Below are 24,776 nucleotides of genomic sequence, written 5' to 3'. Positions count from 1 at the left end.
AGGGAAGGTCCTGACGAAAAGGCGATTGGTTTTTACTGAATCTTCCGTGGAGAAACTTTATCTATTCATTATCAAACTTCTACTTGTATGTTCCGGGAGAAAGAAAGACTAGATGTTGAATGCTAGGTGCTGTGCTTTCGAGTATTGGTGGCGGGACGGGGATATTGGATTCAGGGGGAACGTCTGAGACTACTTAGTTGCGTAGCATGTGATGTAGGGAAATGTTATCGTAATGTTATTTGATCATTGTTTACCGGAGATTGCACGGCTTATTCACTCCTCTTGCGCGTGGATGAAAAGGGCTCTGAAGATCTTAGTTACAAGTAGAGCGGTTGATCATAAAATTTCAATTCCCAGTTTTCACTCCTGTTTTTAGCGTCGGCTTTTGCTTTTTGACTTGTATTGTGCTTGTTAGAAGTTGCGTACGAAGGGGTGTTCGAAAGGTAATTCCGGTTAACTGTTTTCTTTGCTATCAAGGTAGTCTTTGCCTTTGACTGTTCTTCTAAGTTTCACTTCAAATCATGCCATCAGCAACTTTTCAGGGCAAGTAAGCTACAATACTTCTCGTAGGAATAGAAACACTAGCCCGTGGTCAAAGAGTTGGGCAACAACCGGCCGAGTGATAGGACGCGTGGCGGCTTCAAAATGTACGCGTAGATACAACTTCGCGTTGACTTCGTTTTCGGTGTATCTTGCTCGGTGTATCTCAATCGATGTGGTAGAAAGCAAGTAGAAAGTTTAAATGGAAACCTCGATCGGGACATATTTTCTGATTTGGAAAGTCTAAGACGTTGGTTTTTTTCAACGTGGGGGTTTCGGTTGGCATCTCCGAATAATAGCCAAGCCAACACCAACCTAGAAGGAGTAGATACTTCGATGTTCTTGTGAATGACCTGGACTCAAGTTTAAGGAATTGTATAGGCTGATAGATATAGGGGTATCGGTATCGGATATGGTTTCGATACGCACTTGCGATGAGGCTAGTGGATAGATATCACCTAGTTCTCTATTGCCATGCCAGTGTTTCGCAGCTGTACTTTTTCATGGCGAGACTGTACCTCACATATAGACCAATAAGAATTCTCAACCTCTAGTAAGCGCGTCTTTAGCGTCATGTGAGGCTAGTTCTAGTAGCCTGTATCGTGGGCTCTCCCGAAACTTAGCCAGAGTAGCCTACTGCCACCCGTACTTTTGGAATCGAATTCTGTTATTTAGAACACCAAGTAGGAGGGCTTTCTAGAAGCTTGAATTATATAGTTTAGGTTTCCATGGCTTCCGCCCCGCTAAACCCAAACTGGGCAGAAACTAGACCAAAATTGGCCTTGAAAGGTCTAGTACAGAACTTCAAACTGAGTAATAAGCAACTAGCTTGTAACAGATGGAAGTATAATCCTTGATTGATAATCAGTGCGATCCAGTCATGAGTGACGAGAGAAACCTTGTAGAACACGAATTGACTTTTAATCGAAACATGTTATCAAAAATATGATTATCATCACTCTTAGTCTCTGCAGTCAGGAGTCACTTTTCCGCTCGTTTTGTAGATATATTCGATATCATGTTTAAGCTCGTGCGAGGTAGACGTATTTTTGAGTTAATGGAGCGCGTATGCGAAGTCTTAAGTTTTGATATCGTTGCTTGACCTGGAGACACATTAGCAACATAACGGAACTTTAATAAGCTTAAAAGGAAAAGCTAGAGCTGGGTTTTATTTGGAGGCAACCACTTGGAAATATGAATAGTAGCACTGCTTATTGAGTTATAGACTGTACTGATTATAATCATAGCTATTCGCAATTTCCCTGACCGATAGTCATATGACAGGCATTCTAAGTAACCACTTGCTGTTGAAAACAATACTGCATTCAAGTATATCTTTAGGAGAATATTAACACAGAGATCTCTCCGCTAGTAAAATGTCAAAATACTAACTACTTGGGTATACACCGTTCAAAAACATATGAGTTTACCAGAAGAATTGACATTTACAAGGAATAAGGCTATAAATTTGGGGGCGCTTTTGCTGGGAAGAGCATCGGTGTCTGCGGCTTCTGTAAGTAATAAGTGTGCAAATTAAGAAGAGCAAGAAATATCCCCACAATACTGGTGAATAAACTTTCGGGCCGTCTTCCAGATCCAGGGAAGGTCGATACAGGAGACCTGTCAGCTCGGCACGATTTCCACCAGCCCCCAATACGAAGTATCGAGAATGATAATGTTGAACTATTGACGGTTGACCACATGGGGAGATCCCGGAGCCACCAATCAGCGGTTTGATTAGTCCTTTACTTCCCCCTGGTAGAGGAAAACTAAGCCAGCCACTGCAGCCAGCTAGAAACACTAGAGCGGAAAGCAGCTGAAAAGGGTTAGGAAAGGAGAAAAAGGTGGAGCTGCAAAGATGGACGATACGATTCCTTTAGCCTGAAACCTAAACATCTGTCAATCTCGGATAACTCCGAAAGCACCTGCCTATTAGAAGACTGGGACTTACCCGGTAAACGTCTCTCCCTCGTGAGACCTCAACAATCTTCGGAGACTCCTTACGGCTTTTGATCAGAATCGAGCCTGGATGGACTGGACGATAGGTACTCTTTATTGGCGTTGCCAGATAGCTATCACATGATAGGCAAAACAACTCTTTGGAGGCATATAACGACAATCACCGGTAGAGCTAGAGCAGGCTAGTCAAGTTCATCGTCAATATTTCGAAACAAAGTATTATTAAGGTAAGGGGAGGAAAGCTAGACGATGGTGCGGGCTAGCTTCGGGGTTTCGGTAGTAACTATTAACAGGAGCTCGTATGATTCAAACTTCAAAGTGTACAGTATTACCTTATTCACGTTCCACCTATTGTGACCGAAGCTGTTTTGGGGCATATTGTGGCCTGTTTAGGGAACTTTGTTCGAAGTACGAGATATACTATCAAGGTCTGACAGCTGATGGTGGGATGTCATCGGCGGGAAGTACTTCGTCACAGGCCAAAGTGTTACGCTAAGAAATCTATATCAGGGGAGTCAAGAAGGGTGGTAAACGCACCAAAGCAAGGCAAGGCCCCCTTGCCCTGGTCTTCTTGGCGTAACAGTTTGGCCTGTGACGAAGTAGGTTTACTAAAGATTCCTGACGCTTGAGCCGCGACCGATAAAGACCCTGAGACTAGGGACCATGCAAGGCAAACTTGGGGGAAGTTGAGCTACTGCGAAGTGACGGATCCGGGGTAGGAGGAAGCGATTCATGGCAAATTCATAACCCATCCTACGGGAAGATTAGCTGGTGTACGGAGTAAAGATGAAAAGACAGACGACTCGGCATGAACACTCCTTCCTGCTTGGCTTAAAAGGAGACCGAGTAATATAAGGGGACGTATCTGCCTTCAAGTATATCCTCATGGGGACCAGTGGTTCACCTGACAAGCCAAGGCCCGTTTTCGATCCTGAGAGGGCTAGTGCCACGGAGTGGGATAGAAAACTTGGAAGCCACGTGGCAACGGGTTCGAAAAAGCGGTAGGGCTAAACTTAATGAATGGATGGTGAAAGTTAAGTTGTTATTCCGAGGTTTAGGCTTATAGGTAACGAAAGGATACCTGTATGCTTTACAGTAGGGCAATGCCGAATATTAGCTGCCTCCACTCTTGATGCATCTAGGAAGTATAATTTACGGCTAGAACCCGGGGTTGGTTTCTTGTAGTATGTACCTGTTTCTCGCGTTTTGAATTCTTGTTATCTATATGGGAATACAGGAAAGATACCTTGTTAATCGGACCACAACCACTTGTCAGAATTTGAGAGGCTATCGTTTCCACATCTAGTGATCAGGATGAAAACTTATTATCATTCCGCTAAGGGACTTTCGATCCAGTGCGTTGCTCTGTCCATGGCTGCAAGGCGTGGCTACGCTAATTATTGCCATGTGGTTTAAGAGCAAGGCAAGGTACCTCCGTAGGTTCCGGGACAACCTTATATCAGAAGTGTGCATAATATGAAGGCTTGGACGCTAATGAGGGTAAGACTGTAGCTGTATAATCATCATTCGAATAGAGGCTGATGGGTTGTTTCCGACGTTCCCCGTTGTCAAAGTCTGCCTCCGAGAAATTTGATTTGACTGAAGTAGAAGTAGAAAGTTTACCTCAATACTAGGAATAAAGCAATACTTGTTATTTTTTCTATCTCCGCGGATCTCCAGTATACTCAGCCTTGAACCTTTTCATGTCTGATTTTGAATATCAGGTCCGCTTAATGTTTCCCATTTCTTCTCTCCTCGCCGATGTGCATTGATGCGTTGGCCGGTCCCAACAGGCGGTGAATGTCTAGTCGTGCCTTGAAGTTTCAAATCATGTACTTTGTAGCTATCATTACCCCGAGGCGGGTAGAGCATATGTAAGGTGGGGTAGGGGGGGAAGGGAATGGATGGATTGCCCTACAGTATTACACCAAACATGATCCGCAATGAGGAACGGGGACGAGGAATGGGAACGAACCAAGCAAATGAGTTATCGAGGTTGAGGTATCGGCAGATTCGGATTTCCAATCCTTTCATTTCAAGCGTACAGTGTTCAGCGATTTGATCGTGCAACTAACTCACTGGTCGTTAAGGACGGGGACTGCCGGGTGGAGAAGGACCGGCCAGGACTTTCTATACACATCTGAAAGCCGTAGACAGATCGACGTAATAGTATAGCATAGCGGTATATAGTACTGTTCCTTTTAGGGTGTCGGGCCACGGAGTAGAGTAGACTCGTATCCTTTTGGTGCTTCAGGGGATCGTGATGAGGCATTGATTGATTGATGACAGGCGCGATCTTTCGGTAGGTCGTCTCGACAGAAGTTCTAGGATCTTCGACGCCGTCGAAACTCTATTTCGCAACCACGAAAACGGATCTCCGCCTTGGGCAGAACATCGGCTTCGATAGCTTCCCGTGGTGCGCATTTACCTCCGTATGAGACGAGAAGCAGCGTGCCTTTGCTCCACTACTACTGTAACGGACAGACTACTCCGTACCCCCGTGTGCGGTGCGCGCGTTATTACGAAGTATCTGGACTGGATCAAAGGATCATGCTCAGCTAAGCGACGCACAGGTTGCACAGGTACATGTAGGTAGGTACCTATGGTACTGTAGTAAGTACAGTAGGTAGGTACCCAGGTAGGGGTGGGGGTAGGAGTAGGAGTAGGAGTAGGGGTAGGGGGTAGTAGGTGCTTCTTCTACCTTTGTGATTCTTGTTATGCCGCAACTATACGACATGATCTTGTCTTGTGAAAGAGAATATAATAAAACAAAATAGAACACCTCTAAGCATTGTCATGCCATGTTATAACCATACGGAGTACTCCCTACCTTGTGAGTGTTGCCCGTTGTGGAAAATGTGAAAGAAGTCGGTGGTTAATTAGCTGTTAGCTGGTGGTGGCAGTGGTGATTACTGTACTATAATGACTGAAATCCCGAGGCACGCCCGCACGTACTTACCCTACACCTACCTCCAACTAACACTAGTTCGGCCTCTATGAGTCTACCATACAGAATGCTTCATTCGCGTCTGTTCTCTTGACTATATATTTCCACTTTTTGATTCGTTCGCTCTGATTCCGGACTAGGGGCATAGTAACTTTACTAGGTGGCAAGGGTAAGATAGATATAACCTTAGCATTCCAAACACTTGCAGAGTCCGATCGTTTCTTCTGCCAAACAATCTCCACACTCAACTGCCCAGTGTCGCCATAATATTTCTTCAGCCCCGCAGCTTCTTCTAAAGTCCACCTCGTTTCAGCTCCGCTTTCCCACATATCCGGACAATATCCATTATCAGCAGCACCAGCCGTCCAGGAAAGCTTTGGCATTCCACTATACAAGTACGCCTTTTCCACAGCGCATAGTGGGTAAAGGATTTACGATCTTATGAGGACACCACCGGTATCAGCAACTGCCATCGACACAATGTCTAGCGCACGAAGCTCAACAACTCCCCCTTCAGTAGAGGAGGAGCCGAGGAAAAAAGGTGTGTTTTTGTGTGTTGAGTGTTGAAATGAAATCGTCATTGCCTCCCTGGAGTTGCAAGTGAAGGCGATGTTGCATTTTCCATGTATATGATATCCACCAGCAGCTGACACTACATGCAGGTTCCCGAGGAGGGAAACGATCAGTCACACACCTTAGCAAGGCGCAACTTGCTCGCAAACGCGCCAATGACCGCGAGGCTCAGAGGAACATCCGACAAAGAACAAAGGAACACATTGAAACGTTGGAGAAGAAGGTGAAGGAGTTGGAGGAATACAACAGGTCCAGTAGCATGGATAGGGTTATCAAGCGAAATAAAGAATTGGAGGATGAGGTCGAGAATTTACGATCGCAGATAGTCTTACAATCAGCTGCAATAGTCCAAGTCAACCCGGAGAGCGCAACAACACCCGGTGAGATGCCAGAGGAGATGCTGATTCCGCGGAAAGGATCGTTGGATTGGTCTCCCGAATCAGAACCATGTCCGTGGCCAGGCGCCGTGTCCCATGATATTGCGGGCTCGAATGGCCCTTACGCACCCAGCACCTCACAGATATATCCTTCAGAATCAGCAGCCATTGGCTACGGAAACCAGGAAATGGAAGCTACACAGCAGATTCACACGTCCGCAGCTGCAGCAGTTTGGGTACGTGTTCCCAAGCGTCTATTCTTTTCAAGATGGCTATCGGATTCGGGTCTTTGAGTTGATCAAAGTGCCTTGGGTTATTGCTCAATCGCTCTACAATTACAAAAATTATTGAGTCTAACAGTATAAAGGAAGACCCCATGGTATTCGGCAATACCACTCAGTCTCTCGCACAGCCTATCTCACAGTCTATATCACAATCAGCACCAGCATGGGCACCTTTCCCAGCAGCCTTCAATCAGCCCTCACGGTTTACAGACCTTCAACCCTCTGGATATACCGAAATATTAGACCAGCCGCCCATTGGAAACGCCACATGCTGGCAATCACAACCCTCAATATATGCGTTAGTTAACTTCTCCGATGATCTCTTCCCACTAAGGGTGTCTTGGGAGTGGTTTGCTCTCTTTTGAAAGTTCAACACTCGCGAGGCATTTCTAAGTCCCATTCTTACCATACAAGACAATACTGACGTTGATATCTTGATTATAGGTGGCAAATTTCTACGAAACTCAAGGCTCCCGTGACTGTTACTGACCGGCTCATGATCAGTGTCATACAATCGCAACGTCATCACGCTTTTCACGGTGGCGATATTGAATCTGGGGTAGAATACCCCTCCGTCAATATATTATTCAATCAGCCAGGGTCGACCAAACCACCTTCATCAGTCACTGAGATCATGGCATGCTACTCTGCCATTCTCTCCCACCGTGGCTTCCCACTCATACCTGAGAAACTGGCCTCTTTCATGTGCATGTACCGCTTTGTGCAATGGCAAATCTCGCCAACTTACGAGACTTATAAAAGGCTACATGACTGGCAAGCTCCAAAACCTTGTCAACTCCTTATTCCTCACCCGGCTTGGATGGACTTACCGCCATGGGGAAAATTCCGCGAGAAGGTCATTGAAAATCAAGCTCGTTACGATAATCCGGAATTTCAGAACGACTACGCCTCGAACTTTAGTGTCAACTTTCAACATGATCCAATGAAAGCATTGATCTTTGAAAATGGGCAGATTATGGTTAGTCCTCTGATGGACCGGCACTTAAGTGACATCAATAATATGAGCATGAAGAAACCTTTTGCGGACAAGTATCCTGAGTTTAGAGACGTTTGCCGATTTGAGGAGGTTTGAGCTTCTAATCCTTTATCGATTTCCTTTTTCCTTTTTCCTTTTGTTGTTATTATGGGTCGGGTCACATACGGGGTCAACTATGGGAGTTAATTCTCCCGGGGTGTTTTGGAACAATGTTTTTATACGGATATCATATAAAGGATGGGGTGTTTTGTCTTACGGGTTTGAGCAGGATTTAGGCGTCTATGGGAGCCGGAGCAGTCAAGCTGGAGCCTTAAAGCGCTCGCTTCCGGGGGTCAGGGATTGATCTATGGTGGGAGGCAAGTCTTTGGAATGAATGGATGGATGGGATCCTTCATGGTCTGGAGTTTTGTTTTTATCCCAAACTACTACGTGCGTGTCACAGGAAAAGTTAGTTATATTTGATTGAAATATATTAGATGGTTGAATGAAATAAATCGGAATGGCTTAACACCTCAAAAAGGTGATGCTGGTGAGATGGCTTGAGGGATTTGGGGGCATTAAATTTCAAAGTGTCTGTCTATTGATTGCTAGTCTTTTAAATGGATGTCCATTTACACTCTTTCGCAGATCTGATGCTCTCTTAACTAGACAGGGTTCAAGGTACTTTGGGTATTTCATATTAGAATCGCTGAAGACCACTGATTCAAAGCTCATTTAATTTATATTAAACGTATCCACCCACTTCCGTTTCCGCTTCCATTTTGGTAAACAATAAATAATATCAAAAGCCAAGCCATCGTATCTTGGCGTCTACTGTCCGGGATGTATATAAAAATGCTCGCTTGCTCTATAATCACAGCCAGGCGAGAATGAACATAAGCTTGAGAGAAAGACAGATGATGATAATTATGTCTATGTCATGATGCTGGGTGATAGATATATGGATATAAAAGTCGGTAGGTCATGACTTTATGGGTTCGTCAAGTGACGTGGAGTGGAGTATGGAGTAGGAGTGGGAGTGAGAGTGGGAGTAAGAGTGAGTATACGGTAGCTCGAGTTGTGTACAAAGGAATGGAATCAACACTTGAGCGGCTTTTGAGCGGAATACGAGTCTACGACGCATGGATATTTTCGGCTTTTGCGGTGTTTGATAGATACCTAGAGAGAATAGATGCATTAGCCCAAGATACGTAGAAGTACATCGACGTCAGCCCAGCCCAGCCCAGCCTTCCCGTTCCTATTCACGTCACATCGCATCTAGCGTGCACTGACGCCCGCGCCGTTTCTGTGAGGAATGACATGTGGGTTCTTTCTCTTCCGTTCCCAGAAGTACCGAGTTGAGCGAGTTTTGTTTTGTTAAATTAAAAAATGTTTTCTCTGGACTCGGTGGGGAATTTTAGGTTTTTTGCGAAGTACCTCCGTATGCAGGGCAGGCTGGGGTGGGGTAGAGTGGGTGGGGGTGTTTGGGTAAGGGTATGGGTGTTGGAGGGGTGATCACTTCCTACTAGCTAGTGTGCATTCGGTGAGACTTTGGTAAGATCATGCAGGGTCTTTGACTAAAGCGAAGAGGTAACTGTTTGGTACTGGTGGCAATGCCTCTGTCGCTTACCTAAGCTACGCTAAGTCACGTGACTAGAGCTTTGACCAAACCATGATCCCCATATGCTGACAATGCGAGAACCTTTGATTTAGTTGTCCGATTGTATGGTTCCTTAAATACTCCGGGCCGCGAAAAAGTAATGCTATTTTCCTCTTAGGGTTTGAATGATACGCATCATATGCTTTGAACACTCCATAGTGCACACCCTATTTAGCCAATCAAGTGTCTGGGAATAAGGTGTAGATCTGCGGAATGCGGAGGTACGAAGTAGCAGATCACTGGATTATCACCGTAAATCCTCACTATATAAAGAACGACTTCTCAGCGGCGTGCTCAGGTAAGGTAGGCACGAGTTCTGCTTGATTCCTAAGGTACACAATGAGGCAAGAAGAAGCAAGGTAAGGTGGCATTGTAAAGTTTCTTGTTTTGTAACTTCTGTTATATTCGTTTTTTATTTTCACGCGAGGGGAATGGGGAGGTTTGGAAGTAGCTTGCATTTATTTATTTCATTTATCTATCTATTCGCTTTTTACATACGTTAGGATAGAGGGCGTATGATACGTACTACTCCAATCATTGCAAAGTAATGCAATATTGCCTGTCCAAAGTCATCATATGCAGCCCTTTCATGACATTACATTACACAACTCTTGACGCGACCCAACTCCTCCCCTTTATTCAAACGCCAAAGCTATTCGTCTATTCTTTGACGCAATAAGAAAATTCAAATTCTTTTGTTGCACATCACGCTTTAGCGCTCTTTCTTCCCCCACCTCTCTCTCTTGGTCATTTTCGTTAACTGCTCGCTGGTGGCATTGCAGAATCATGTAATGAATAGGGAAATGTTATAGCAGTTATTCATCGCTATTGTTGTTTCGCGACTGTAGTAGAATAGCTGGCTGGCTTTGTTGCATTTCGCTGATGCTGCCTCGATACGAGTTGGCTGCGGATGGGGTATAGTAGCGAAGAGAGGACCGAACCATGCGAGTGAGTGAATGTTGCAGCTCTCTGAGGGAACAAGCGTTCCTATTGTTCTTGTCGGGTTATTGTCAAGTGACAGACAAGATTTATTATTCTGAATGGCTATTGTTCGAAGACAAAACATGATGATTGAGTATTTCAGAATGATGTTATTGTCAACCTTTTATCTCTCTTATAAACCTCGACATCAACAAAACTCACCTCCTCACATCGCTTTTCCACACCAGAACTACATATCCATCAGCGGTTCCACCAAGAGATCCAACCAACAACTAACATGAAGTTCTTCACAGCACTTTCCGCACTCGCCAAACTCGGCCTGGTGCATGGACAGGGCAACATGGTTCCTAGTTCCGCATCTAACAACAAGGTCGATGGCAAGCCATCCGTGCAACGCGATATCGCAAATCTGACCTTCTACACCGTCGAGTTCCTCCCCAAGGCCCCTATCCTTCGATTCGAGAGTACTCTGGTGATCCCCGCTTCCTCACCAGATGCCTCACCAGACGGGGATGTCCAAGCTTTGTGGCCCGGACTACAAACAGACACGCTGCTGCAAAATGTCGTCACAAACGTAGGCGGCGGCCCCCACGAGTGGTATCTCCTACCCTTCTACTGCTGCCACCCAGCCGGAAAGCTCACCGCCCAGAGGCGTATCTACCCCGGGGACTTACTCACAAACAGCTATATTTGGGACATGGCGCACAACAAATGGCTCGACACCTGGGCCCTGACGCCCGGACCCGAGGGTAGCAAAGCAGGCCTCGCGGCTTTCCAAGGCGGTCTGACATTCGACCAAACAACCGCGTCGAAAGAACAGAGCGGATTGGTCCCAAAGCCTTACGACCAACCCGTCCTCGCGATTGAGCTTCAGGGGCATGGGACTTGGGATTTCGGTGCGGTGACGTGGCGCAACATCATCATGGAGGCGAATACCACGGAGACGGATTGGTGTACCATGGTCACTACCGACAATCCGATGAAGTTGACCACTTCGCCTCCCGTGGTGCGCACTGAAGGGAACGTGACCACGTGCTACATTTCTCAAATGACTTTCGAATCGCCTACTGATAAGAAGGGGTCTCGATGATCAGGAGGGATCTGAGTAGTTAGGTGAAGAGTGCGTTCGGAAGGAAGGCTGGAGCCCCGTCCTTGCTGGCATGGATCATGCACTTGAGGAGGACGAGAGGGCGTGAGAGAAGAGTTGTTTGATACGACACTTGAATATATTTTTCTGTCCATGATTCCACCACCAATACACTTGTAAATTATGATTTTTATGATTCCGTGATGTTTATGCAGACTTGTGACTGGAATGGAATATACGTAACCGTACCAATTTGAACTTTAGAAGTGAGGCTTTGATGGATTACTAAGGATCTCTTAATCATTCTATCAAACTTTTGCTGAGCTTCCGGGAGGGAGAAGTCCGGCACTGATTTGGTCAAGCCTGGCAGTTGCGGATAACATGCGAAAGCGTGAAACTTCTCAAGATATGTAGGAAATTATGAAGGGGCCCCAATATACTCCGTGATTTGGTAGACTTTAGAATTATGGCGAGACATTTGACTGCGACCTTGTACGATACGAAGAGGTATTCTGTATAGGAAGTGAAGTCGCCGTCGTCGTCGTCATCTTCAGGGCAGGGCAGGGGCAGGGATAGCTCTTAAGCGAACCGAGGCATCGGATCCCTGCAGAAGTCTCAAAGTTCCGTTGCCTCCCCTTTCCAAACATCCGTCCATCCCATCTCACACGATTTACATACATCCCACATAATTCCCCACTAACATGTAAGGCACAACTGCAGCTTTATACGATTTATACAATTTTACAGGTGCCGAGTACATACGGAATGCTAACAACAAGTCCAGGGCAAACCGACCAAAAGTCGCCGAGATATTAGCCCATACCGCATATCCAGACACGATATGGAAACTTACCCCTACGCAAAGCGGACAGCTGCCTGTAGCTTCTACGCGGGGAGGGCCTATCAAGATTGATTGGGAGGTGCATGGGCATGGGGATATCAAACTTGTGGTGAGTGAGCATCTCGTCTTGGAGCAGAGCAGAGCAGACGGGCTGGTACGGAGGAGATACACGTGATGTTAGCTGACTTCTTTCATACTGTAGTGGATCATGGGCCTTGGGTCTCACAAGGTATGTTAACCTGATGAGGTGTACGAGAAAACCGGTTGATGAGTGGTTGTTAATGTGGTATAGTCTTCTTGGCAGCGGCAAACGTTGTGTTTTGGGCATGAGGAGGGAGACAAGTACTCTTCTCTTATTTTTGATAATCGAGGTAGGTCACCTGACTGATATACTTGCTCTAACTTCCTCACCTGTGTTCTTCCCATTTATGCGCGGCTGATATGATATACGTATGTAACAGGAATGGGCAAATCTGACAAACCCCTAATGCGCTACTCGACCTCTGAGATGGCCAAAGACGTCCTCGAGCTCGTCGACCATTTAGGCTGGACCAAAGAGCGCCAGCTACACATCACAGGTGTGTCGATGGGCGGCATGATAGCCCAAGAACTAGTATATCCCCCCTTTTCTTCCCTTCCTTCCCCCTTTAAGTCATAAACAAAACCACACCTTCCCTAACTTAACTCGAAACTTTTCATCCCATCTCACCTTATCTTACTTACCTGTTACCAGGGCCTCCTAATCCCCAACCGCATCTGTACCCTAAACCTAATATCCACCGCCGCCTTCATCAAAAACACCACCACCTACCTCGAAAACCTGCGCACCCGCATCATGATGTTCGTCCCCAAGAGCCTCGACCGCGCCGTAACCGACTCCGCGCAGCTCCTCTTCTCCCCTCGCTGGCTCGACGCCCCCGACACCTCGCCCCTCCCCACCTCCTCCACCCCCCTCGCCATCCTCCCTCCCAGCGGCTCCTACCCGCGCTTCACAACAAACTACGAGCGCTTCGCCGCGCAAGAATTAACGAAACGTCTAGACGCAGACGGGTTTCCGAGACGCGGGTTTATGATGCAGGCGATTGCTGCCGGGTGGCATTATAAGAGTCCAGAGCAACTGGGGGAGCTGGGAGATCGGGTGGGGAGGGAAAGGATTGCGGTGGTGCATGGGACGGAGGATCGGATGATCAGTGTGCCGCATGGTAGGAAGCTGATTGAATGGCTGGGGGTGGAGGGGGTGAGGGGGGTGGTGAAGGAGGGTGTAGGACATATATTTATGCTGGAGGAGTGGGAGTGGCATAATGTGTTTTTGGCGGGGAGGTTTGAGAGTGGAGAAGCGTTGAATGAGGGGGTGGGGAATGAATGAATGAGCAAGGGGGCTGATCTGACAGGGGAGATTTAGATCAGATGGCTGGGAAGCTTTTTATATTTTTATTTTTTTTCTCGGTGCCCTGGGTTTTCATTTCATTGTCCTCGTATAGTCATAGATTATCCATGAGCAACTGCCCCTAGAGAAACAAGCATCTCGATTTCTCTGACTTTCACTGGTGCACCCCCCCTCTATCCACCCCCCCTCTTTCGGACCCAAAAGCCAGCACTCGCTAAAGCATCACAACACCAACCCCACTTCCCCCTTCATCAATTGTATTCTTCTGATCCACACCCCCAGCAATGGGATTTGCATTATAATTAAACAGATAATAATGCAGCTGTCCATCCCCGGCACCGAACTTCTGCTGTTCCAAGAACAAACTATTATCCATAAGCGTCAGGGCGTTGAAGACATCGAACCTGTATTTCTTGGCTAGGATGAGCGCGTCGTTGACTAGGGCGTTGAGGCGCGTCTTCAGGTCTGAGCGCGAGGCAGAGGGGTCGAGAGCTACTTCGGACGCGTAGTAGTAGAGGTAGGCGGCGCGGATGTTCGAGTGCTTGTCATTGGCTATTACGGAGGATTCGAGGCAGTAGAAGGAGAAGTAGTCGGTCACGGCCTTGGTGGTTGGGTCCTGGGAGGAAGTGAGGGGTAGATGTTAGAATGGATATGATTATGAGTGCGTTTATGGTGTGGTGGGGGGAGGTGAACGTGAACTTACTTCGACGACATAGGACCAGATTACTTGTTGCTCGTACGCAGGGTCGGGAAGCAGCCAGTGCTCAACTTCTTCGCGCGTGAACTGGGGCGCCATGTCGAAAGTTGCCAGATACCGCTTTAGCAGGTCTAACACCGCATCGATATCCTTCGTTTCCATCGGCCGGAGCCCCTTGGTAGCCGTACGGTCGGGCAGGGCATATTTCCGGACTTGGTATTCGGGTTTGCTGTTTTTAGGCAAGGGGCTGAAACCGACTTCGTTGAGCTTCTTCCAGTCAATTGACCTGTGGAAGTATCGGCATGTAGATACAGGCTTTGGCAGTACCACACCACCGGTATAAATTGCTTGGTAGACGCCTTTCAGGTGGCATAGCCGGGTAATTTCTTTGATGAGCAATGGAGCCAATCGCCTGGAGCGAAGCTTCTTGTGTATGACCATGAAGTTGACCTCGGATGCCTTGAGATCCTTATCTCGGACGCGCAACGTGACGGGTATTGCTGATATGAAAGCAACGAGTTTACGAGACACTGTAGCTCGGATACCTCTATGCCAATCTGGAAACCACCCCGGAGATGTGAGGGCCCTAGAATTATTAGGATTGCGCCAAAGTGTCAAGGCTCAGGTACGTACCATTTTAGAAATGACTTCGAGTAGTTGAATCGAAACATGGCCTCGTCGTCCTCTACATAATGCCCATACAGCAAATCATAAACCTCCTTCAATTCTTCATCGCTCGTCAAGTCCACGGTCACCCATTCAAAACCATCCATACTAAGCGGATACGCCTCCTTGCGCACCAGCGCCGGGTCTACCTCCTTAATCGGCCCCTCGACCTCAATCTTAGTCTTGTCATCCAGCCTCGGAACCGGCTGCGTGGACCAAAACTTATACGCGCCCATATCCTTGACATTCTTCCCACTCGACGCCAGCCCCGTCATGATATCCTGCAAATTCATCTTCTTCAACGCCTCGATGGGGCCCGCCGCACCCCCGTCTCCGATTTGTGCTGCCAGGCCCGGATTCATCCTGAGGAGTTGTTCAGCCTGGTCGTTGTCGAGCTTGCCGACTAGTTTGGAGCTGTCTTGTGCACTGGAAGAAGCTTCGCTGGAACCAGAACCACCGACTCCAAGCGCAGCTTTAATCTTCTTCCGTTTGGATTTCTTCTTCTTGCCTGCAGGTGTCGCGTCCTTTGCGTCGGGGTGGACGGTGTCCTCTTCGTCTTCATTCTCGGATTCAACTTGTGCAGTGGTAGTTTTGGATTGTTCGATGACTTCTTTTGCTGCTTCTTGCGAAGTCGCAGGATCTTCGAGTTTGGATTCGTCGGCCATTGTGTAATTTGTAGGTTTTGCGGGGACCTTTGTTGACACCTTCAAAGCTCGAAGTGGGATGGAGATGGAGGGGTTGTTTGCTTGAAACTTGATTGGTGAAACACGTTGGAGACAAAGTGGAGACAGTCACGTGGAATACATGTGCCTGGAGGCGCCAGAAAAGCTATGTGCGAGGTGTGAATTGGGACAGTTCTGTTGCCTGAAAGTATCTACAGATATATTTTAAGCCAATTTAATCATGTACTCGTTATCATCATCCACCTCCAGACTTGAAACCGGCAATGCCCCTCCATCGTCAAGACCGAACGCTTTGAGAGCAGCAAGAGAAACGGTTGCATATGTCAGAACTCTGCTGTGATCTAGAAATAGGTGTTATCGACATCTCTTAAAGATATCAAGGGTAGAACGACTCACGACCGTAGGCAACGACTTCTTGTCTAATAATCTTATTCTCACCTGATTTCCATGTGCTTATGAACGTCCCATCCCCAGTGTCGACTGTTGTCCTTGCTTTCATCTTCCGAAGCAGTTCAAGATTCATTCCCTCGTCCGTCGTGGCATTTGCAGCTGCAGCAAACAGTCCCTCAGAATGGGTCCATGGGATCTCATAGTCGTCTTTTGCATGTAAAATGAACAGCCTCACTCTTTTACTCACACGAACAAAGTTCGCAATTCGAGTTGCAGAAGGCCATTTATCCACCAGTTTGCTGGAGAAGAGCTCAAGAATAGCGGGAGTGGATTTTAGAGGCGATAGCAATGGCAAGTATCCTGCAATGGAGTACCCGGGAAGGAGCTCTGCCAAAGACGTGAAACCGGCTACTAGAACGACGCCTGCGAAATTAACACCTTTCATGGCATAATGTTCCGCAACAGCTGAAGTCACTGCTGTGCCTAGACTTTGACCGAGAAGGACAATTCTGTCAGATGGAACTTTGGCGACCTGAAGAGCCCAATCCACAGCAGCGACACCATCTGTGATCAGGCCTTCTTCGGTTGGAAAGCCAGTGGAAAGACCGAAACCCCGGTAATCAATGGCTAGAATATGGATATTTGAGGTACTCCCGTCGGATAAGGAGCGGTACGAATCAGTTCGCCATCCTTGAGCTACTGTCCCGGCATTCTGGGGAAGGTCAGCTTATCTCATTGTCGGCCGCTCATTATGACATACCCCGTGAACTTGATCCTATTAGCGCGATTCGAGGATAGGTCTAGGATATACTGGATATACTCACAATTGATGATCAACCGCGAATCGGGGTCATCCCTAAGAAGTCGGAATGCGGTGGTTTGGGTGATATCATCTGCCAAACCAGAGGGCTGTTGCAAGATCTCAGACTCATGCTTTGCGTAGAGCCCCAACGGCATCACATGCCAAGCATAGATAGTCTCATGGTCAGGAGTTGTGAAGTTGAAAGGCGTTATCTGATTCTCTGAGGACTGCTTAGAGATGTATCGAAACCGATATGATTACAACGACCTACTCGCAAATCCGAACTGTTCCGGACTATTGACATCTTGTATCCAAGTCATCTGAACTTTGTGTGCATAGAGTACACAGCGGTATGTTTAGCAATGTCACTAGAAACTGGGAGCTGCGACCTACTGTCTCTGAAGCCATGGATTTGTTAGAGCAGTCAAAGCCGCGATGTAAAAGGAGACACTGAGGATCACAGCCCAGTATGCCTTCTTGAAGACCGGGGCCAGAGCGGCCATTCCCACGCAGAGTAGACACAAGATCGAATTGGAAACTATACATGTATGCAATAGTCAGTGCATGTATTGAAAGTCCAGATCAATTGCGAGAGGGTGAAACTCGAGCAGAGCTCTACTCCAGGCAGGAGTATGAGACTTCTTATGTGTGATGACCTGGGTTTGTTGATAGAGGATACAGTATATGATTTGATCACATATATTCGGCGATTAAGGGACTTACAAAACTCGAAGATTATCAGAAGAACTCGTCGACGAATAAATATGATTTTAGTAATTCCTTACTTCCACGTCAGCCTAAAAGTCCGGGACGTACTAGGTGTCTGAGGCCGCTGTGTTGCAAACACCAACAGGTCTCGGCTGCTTGGAGGGTTTTGACGTTCCTCAATCCGCGCCCCTTGCACGCCTCGTGCATGCACGAACTTCCATCCTCAACTACTTTGCGCGACGCGTCAACTAAATCAACGCCAGAGCTGTCGAACAGCAAGCAACAACCACCATGGAGAGGAAGAGAAAACTTCCGGCACGCGGTGCACGAGCTGAGCCCGCCAGCAAAAAAAGGGCGCCCTCAGATACACCAGACGAGCCCAGGCAAACCTCTACCCCAATACCCACACCACCAGTGCAAGAGGAGAGCTTGCCAAAGAGTATTGCACCAGGGAAACCATTACCGACGCTGGAGGTGCCGCAGCCCGAGAACTTGTCCTCGAAGGAGTTCCAAACTGTCTCGGAAAGGTAAGTTAAGTTGTGGAAGCTCTGCTATAACTTATATTGCCGCTGACTCTATTGCCCTGTTGCAGCGGCGTTTTGACAGATTCATTACATCGATCACGACAAAAATGGCTCAGCGAGGGAATATTCGAGAAGTTCTGGACAAAGCCTGTAAAGAAGAAGGGTGTACCAGAGCAGCCGCCCAACAATCCGCCCAAGGACTCCATGACGAAGCTTGGATCCTGCACCATAACCGTTGAGCCGCATATCTTCGAAGCAACAATGTATGCAATCAAAGAGCCTGCAGCTCGTCCTGCTCTGCCACCAGTCACCCAACAGCCTATGTATCGCCCTATAATACAATATGGCCCTCCGAATGGAATGATGCCTCCCCCCACCGCCAGTACCCCCCCCCTACACCCGCCAAACAATTCCCTATGCAGCAAACAGCACAAGCACCACCCAGGGCCCACGATACACCTATGAAAATCGAAAGCCCAACTCCCAATAAAGCAAATCCGCAAGCGCCTTTGGAACCGAATGGCTCATTGCAAACCTTACAAAATGGCCAAGCTACGGCTCACCCACCTCCTAGCGGCCCCCCAAACAACCCACAACCCCCAAATACACCAGCGCCGGCTGAACCTGCTGATAAGAGTAAAGATCCGGTCATACAAATGTTGGCCGAGAGGGCATCAACAGACCCAGATTTAAAGGCACTTATGCGAATAGTAGCAAATGGCCAAGCGTCTGCAGATGAGCTGAAAAGGTTTCAGAGTCACATCGATGATTTGACACGTTTACAAAAGTCACGGCAAGCCCCAACCCAACCAAATCCACCTCTAAACCAACCTCCGCCTTCACCAGCTGTCCCGAAAGTAAACGGCCAGCCCCAAGGGCGACCTCCCGCGCAAAGTCCTACTCCAGCCCCACCACCCGCAGTACGAACTCCCGCCCCTGCCCATTCGCCGGCGCCTTCATATCAAAGCCAGCCACAGGCTCTAAGATCCAAGGGCCCGCTTCCATCTAAGCCCGATATTTCAGGGGTCGTGTTTGAATTTACCGGTGGCACCGGTGACAGATATCTATTTCCAAAATTCAGCATCCTGGAATATCTACCCCAAGGCCAGGTTATTGCATCCTTCCTCATAGTCCGTAAAGGCAGCACAAGCGATTCACCAGCTTACGATCCTGCGCTGGACTACTACCAGCCCATCACCATCCGGTTATATGCCCATCAAGGCCGACAGCTTGAAGCATTGCAAAAGATTGTCGCGCCCGCTGATGAAGTGCGAAGATATATGGATGATATTATGGACAACATGACCAGAGCCGAATATGTGCTTCTGGCCATGCGTCTCCCTAAGGAAACGGAGCAGCCATCTCCTGAGAAGGAGAGTTCGACTGAGAATATAGAGCAGGTGGATAATCAGGTTCTATGGGCTACGACAAATCCTACGCCAGCTGCCGTTGTCAAACCAGCGAAGCGGCTCCTGACCGAGGAGGAAAAGTATCAGGGTTTCATTACTTCGGTTGCTGCGGCTCCTACATGAAAGGGTAATAGAACGCAAAACAAAACTTCATTTCATCCATTGTCACATCGTGACGGAGTTTGGTTATGTATTTCGAAGGAGGCAAGGCAAAGCCGGGGAAGGGTGGCTAATAAGGCGTCATATGATAAGGTCTGGGAATGGGAACAAAAGCTCTCGTGCTGTATTTCTATAAACATTTATATATTGAGAAGAATAGTCTTATGTAATGCGAGGCACTTGGAAGGAAGGCTCGGATTAGACCGTATTGTAGTCACGTGTGCTGACCTTTTCATGCGGGTAGGTAGGTTTCGTCTCGACGGAAATGCTCACCAGTGCATATGCAGCCTTGCTTTTTCACCTTTTCATCTTGATCTGTTACCGGGAGCGATCACATTCGCCTGGTCTTATCTTTTCTATTTCACAAACTACTTCAGTCCCATGTTGTACTACTGCGCGCAAGTGTCATATACTGCTTTGAATGGACCGCATTTCCAACGCTCAAACGAGAGGAATTATTAGACACAGACAGGAAACCACTAGGTGAAGTTCTTGGCATGATTATACATCTTTTGGCCCTTCTTGCTGCTTTTGCTGGCTCTCGTCTGTCTGTGTTCTCAATACACGAGCTGAACTACAGCTTTCATTTGAGTTCGGAATCATCTAAGCATGGATCCTAAAGCTCAAGATTTAGGCGAAGAAATTAGGATTGGAAGCATGGTGAGAGCTTGAACAGAATTTCCCAAAGAGCAGAATCTCCCATAGAATATGGGATATTGACACTAATATTGTATCAGGAGGATGTCTCTGGGCACGGTATATTTTTCCAACTTGGCCCCCGGCTGTCGACCCATGACAAATCACACAGAAGAACATGCCACTATCAAACAGCTGGGCGAAGATCTCGAATCTGCTGTGAAAGCTGGATAGCCTAGGGTTCCTGGGACCCGGTATAAGTGTGTGTACGCATTACTCCTTAGTTGGGAAGAGGATGATCTAGGGGTTATAAGGGAGAACGAGCGCTTGCGGTGCGTAGTGAAGAACACATACCAGTATAGTGTTGAGAGCTATGAAATACCGAGCAGGAAACCGGATGCTGCTTTGAAACGTCGAGTGCTCGAATTCATGGATGACGACGTGGAAGACTTTCTCATGATTGTCTATTATGGCGGTCATGCGAGGAGAGGGAATCAAACGAGCGAAGGGCCGTTGTGGGTCGCGTAAGTAGATCAACATTAGTGGAAAAGCAGTGCTAATGCTGTTGGCAGTAACAGGAAAAGCAAATCAAGCGCGATCCTCCCATCCGGGGTGCAGAGCCTCTTTGAACAGGCCAATGCGGATGTGCTATTACTTTACGACTGTTGTCACTCGGCTGCTATGACTACAGGATGCCATCAAAGCAGCACAAGTGTAACGGAGATCATAGCAGCATGCGGTTTCGAGACCTCTGCACCAGAGGTCGATGAACACTCATTTACCAATGCACTGATTCATACTCTCGTTATCGCCTCCAAAGGTCCTAGCTTTTCGGTTGCTAAATTGACCAGTCGTATTCTAAGTCTGTTGCGATGCTGGACAGCTTCACTTTTGTATAATGACGGTGGAAGCCTCAGACAATATGCTAACGGAGACTGTATTTTCGAGCGACAGTCTTGAAGGACTCCCTTTTATAATATCTTGTATGAGTATAAGAATCGTCGGAGTATTATCCTTTCTCCACCAAAGAATACGCAATCGATATCCAGTGGTTTATCCCAAGTGCACTTGAACGCTTCATCATCCAGCCCCTTGCCACTAGTAGATGTTAGCATCGCAATCGAAAGTTCCAAGGAGCAAAAGTTGCGCAACAAAGATCAGGCCAAATGGCCGCAGGTAATCCTCACCATACGCCACGATTCGGCCCAGCTTGAGGTCGACACATGGAAAGAATACATACATTCTTTTCCAGCAGAGGCCAAAGATATCAAGATTGAAGGTGTCTATGGGAGTTTCTCAACACTGTTGATCGTTCGTATGCCGGTTACTATATGGAATTTGCTGCCTGAAAATGGGGCGTATAGCTTCGTTGACTTTGTCACTTCGGAGAATTTGGCTTTTCAGGATCCTCGATCTGCATACAATGAAGACTACCGGCTGGAGCCGGACTCATCTGGCCCTGCTTTGGATACTCCACAGCATTCAGTAGGACTCTTGGTAGTAATTGACGGCGAAAAGGTTCAGATAGATCCATCTGCTGAAGGTGTTATATCCGACGGACACGAGCAGCCTAATATGCACAACGAATCGTCAGTGGCTGAAATTGTCCTCCGCTCTCGTTCTCACCGTTACGGTTTTTCACGTCACGATTCTTCGAATGTCACTAATCAATCATCCTCTGCTGTGAATTATTCTACGCATATGCATGATCTTTCGAATGTAGATGACCCTTGTTAATTTCACTGGGAAAGGTTTTCGTCATGTGTAAGATTTCCTTTTAATATTATCTGTTTTATGTGCCTAGTCATTGCAGTGTAAAACGTGGACGCGGCAGACAATCTGTTCTTGCTGAACCTTGTCCTGACCACGATTGTGGCCATTATCGCTGTGATATATGTGTGACGGTGCGTATTCAAGTATGAAACGGGGCTTGAGTAGCTTAGTCGACTTATTATTAGTGCTCTTTGTATCATTCTTATATTTCAGATCTTGGAAGGATTTTGGTTAATGTTTCACTTGTGAGAGATGAAATTCTATTCTTCATGCGATCAAGCATGACATAATTGCTCCTCTAAATCATTCAGAATCTTATCAAACGATTATATAAAATATAGAAGAATCCAAAGAAGTAGAAAGAGTTAGTATGACATACTATAAAGCGTTTGAAGTAGTAAATATTTTTATATACTGACTGTTGGGGGTATCCTTGAACACGTGGCTGTCTGGGCCCTACTGGGCTGGGTACCTTAGCGCCACGCTAATGGGGCCTGCACCTGCATATTATGCATCTCCTTTTGCGCCTCATTTTCAGACTTCTTGACACTAACCTAACATGAGATGGAAATTGTCCGGGTCAGCATGAGAAGTGAGAGACTGATCTGATGTTTTGATACGCTCACAACTTGAAAGGAAAGGAAAGCGAGACTGTTTGGAAAGGCTATCCCTGGAGTTCGTCTTCAACTGTTTCCCTACGCACGGCGAAGGGTCGACGGCCTAGGCTTAGAATCTTGACTTGGATTGCGTGGCTTCCGCACAAAAACAAAAAACAGTTCGACCGCAGCAGGAAGCGGATCCCGCACTCGAATCGAATCAGCAAGTGTTCTCTTTTGTTGGAGGTCATGTTCATCGCAAGTGTGATGATGATGCTACGTCCCCATCCACTGTGGCGCACTGCTTGTACACCGGTACTCCTGGGTGGGGCCGAGACCTTTTTAGAAAGCTCCATTCCGATCGACTACTTGTCCAATTACAGCTATCCCTTTAACAATCGTTTTTTAACCTTTGCCCAAGCCGTGAATAATGGCTTACGCAGCTTTGTCGTGGAACCCCCAAACGCGTATTCTGCCAAGCAAAGCCAAGAGAAAATGGAGAAGGGTAGGGGCCGTAGGGCTCTCCATAGTTCGGTTGTTTCATTCCGAAAAACAAACTTGACAGGTTTGGTTGTTTCATTTCATGAAGGGTCATTGAAGGCTTCGCCGTTGTGCGGCTATTCGTCACTCTAGTTCAGGCAAGGTCCTTCTCGTCAGGGAGGTACGAAAGAGAAGCGTATCTGCTGCGTACGCATGCATATATCGAATTATATCCAGATTTGATGTTACTTGCACATTTCTCAATGCGTACTTTCTACTTCGCAATATTATAAAGAGGCTCGGTTTTCACCATTATAATCTTTTCTTCTTCACCCACATTCACTAACACATCTTCTGTACTATTTCATATACTTCCCATCCGCCCGTTGTCCAATCTTCAACCTTCAGCAATCATGGTCTACCTATCTTCTGCAGTCAAGGTGCTCTTCACCGCGGCTCTCTTGGGCGAGGCCATTGCCCACCCGGGCCACGATGTAACAGCAGAAATCGCCCAGCGTAATGCTGCTCTCAAGAACACCAAGCGTGACCTCACTCACTGCAGCGATGCTGTGACCAAGCGCGACAATCAAATCAAGCAGGCAAAGCGTCGACAAGCCGCTATCGAGGCTGCCAGAGCTAAGCGCGGCTTGCCCCAGAGTAAGTCCATCCACCCCGCACCCAAGGAGCAACAAAACTAACACTTATCAGAGCGCCATTTGAACTCACTCAGGGCCCGCAACTTGACAAGCGTTACTGATGCCTCTCATCTCTCGAACCTTACAGTATCGCCCTATACTCCGGGCGTCGAGGAGATAATCTTCAGCAACACCTCCTGCATCCTCTCCGAGGAAGGCGAAGTTGGGCCCTTCTGGGTCGAAGGCGAATACATCAGATCCAACATCACCGAGGACGAGCCCGGCATCCCCGTCATCGTCGACGCGCAGTTCATCAACGTCAACACCTGCGAGCCAATTCCAGAACTCATGTGGGATCTGTGGCACTGCAACGCAACAGGTGTTTATGGCGGTGTTATCGGGTCTGGGAATGGAGACAGTGAAGATTTGAGCAATTTGAACAATACCTTTTTAAGAGGACTCCAGCCTACAGATGAGGATGGTGTGGCCCAGTTTGAGAGTATCTTCCCGGGGCATTATGCTGGCCGTGCTACACATATGCATGTTCTTGCGCATATCAACGGGACGACCTACGCAAATGGGACGTATCAGGGTGGTCAAATTCCATACATCGGCCAGTTGTTCTTCGATCAGGACTTGATTAGCGAAGTCAACACCCTCAGTCCATATGTCGAGAACACCATCGAGATTGTTGACAACGTGGACGATAGGGTTGTTGCGTCCGAGACGGAGACAGGCGCTGATCCGATTTTCAACTACGTATTATTGGGAGACACCGTGGACCAAGGATTGTTCCTCTGGATTGAGATGGGCGTTGATGCCACGGCCGATTATGTGGATGGAGCAACTGCCGCTGCTGAATTGACGTCTGATGGGGGTGTGGAGGTTACGACTACGACTACGACGACGGGCAACAGTACTAACGGAACTGCTCCTTCTGGTGTCCCTTCTAGTACTGCTGCTGCGGATAAGAGATCTGTCTTCAAATTATGGTGATGGACTTCGAATGGGGTTGGAGTTATGTAGACTTTGATCCTGAAGAGTG

General features: G+C 47.4%; 5 protein-coding genes across 5 annotated transcripts; 4 read left to right on the top strand and 1 right to left on the bottom strand.

Annotated features, from left to right (window-relative positions):
• Window positions 1-10,535: 10,535 nt before the first annotated feature.
• On the top strand, window positions 10,536-11,348 carry LHYA1_G005177 (uncharacterized protein; the record flags this gene model as incomplete). Its single annotated transcript, XM_031150127.1, has 1 exon — window positions 10,536-11,348. The coding sequence occupies one exon, from the start codon at window positions 10,536-10,538 to the stop codon at window positions 11,346-11,348; it is 813 nt and encodes a 270-aa protein (XP_031006798.1).
• Window positions 11,349-11,811: 463 nt separating this feature from the next.
• On the top strand, window positions 11,812-13,552 carry catD_0 (3-oxoadipate enol-lactonase; the record flags this gene model as incomplete). Its single annotated transcript, XM_031150126.1, has 7 exons — window positions 11,812-11,852; window positions 11,875-11,957; window positions 12,093-12,340; window positions 12,389-12,415; window positions 12,479-12,557; window positions 12,648-12,799; window positions 12,920-13,552. The coding sequence occupies 7 exons, from the start codon at window positions 11,812-11,814 to the stop codon at window positions 13,550-13,552; spliced, it is 1,263 nt and encodes a 420-aa protein (XP_031006799.1).
• A 235-nt stretch (window positions 13,553-13,787) lies between these two features.
• Window positions 13,788-17,347, bottom strand: NMT1 (Glycylpeptide N-tetradecanoyltransferase; the record flags this gene model as incomplete). The annotated part of the gene is made up of 8 exons (XM_031150125.1): window positions 13,788-14,189; window positions 14,277-14,856; window positions 14,904-15,688; window positions 15,863-15,960; window positions 16,016-16,735; window positions 16,834-17,031; window positions 17,083-17,105; window positions 17,205-17,347. Coding segments are annotated over 8 exons (2,949 nt in total), but the record flags the coding sequence as incomplete, so codon positions are not given.
• A 463-nt stretch (window positions 17,348-17,810) lies between these two features.
• LHYA1_G005174 (uncharacterized protein) lies at window positions 17,811-19,575 on the top strand (the record flags this gene model as incomplete). The annotated part of the gene is made up of 3 exons (XM_031150124.1): window positions 17,811-18,046; window positions 18,112-18,306; window positions 18,330-19,575. 3 exons carry the CDS (start codon window positions 17,811-17,813, stop codon window positions 19,573-19,575), a joined length of 1,677 nt encoding a protein of 558 aa, XP_031006801.1.
• Window positions 19,576-23,509: 3,934 nt separating this feature from the next.
• On the top strand, window positions 23,510-24,727 carry LHYA1_G005173 (uncharacterized protein; the record flags this gene model as incomplete). The annotated part of the gene is made up of 2 exons (XM_031150123.1): window positions 23,510-23,753; window positions 23,805-24,727. The coding sequence occupies 2 exons, from the start codon at window positions 23,510-23,512 to the stop codon at window positions 24,725-24,727; spliced, it is 1,167 nt and encodes a 388-aa protein (XP_031006794.1).
• Window positions 24,728-24,776: the final 49 nt, after the last annotated feature.

The sequence above is a fragment of the Lachnellula hyalina genome (genome assembly GCF_007821495.1).
Source record: "Lachnellula hyalina strain CBS 185.66 chromosome Unknown contig00038, whole genome shotgun sequence".
Classification (NCBI taxonomy): Eukaryota; Fungi; Ascomycota; class Leotiomycetes; order Helotiales; family Lachnaceae; genus Lachnellula; species Lachnellula hyalina.
Note: the sequence above shows the minus strand (reverse complement) of the source record. Positions and strands in the feature narration are given on the sequence as shown.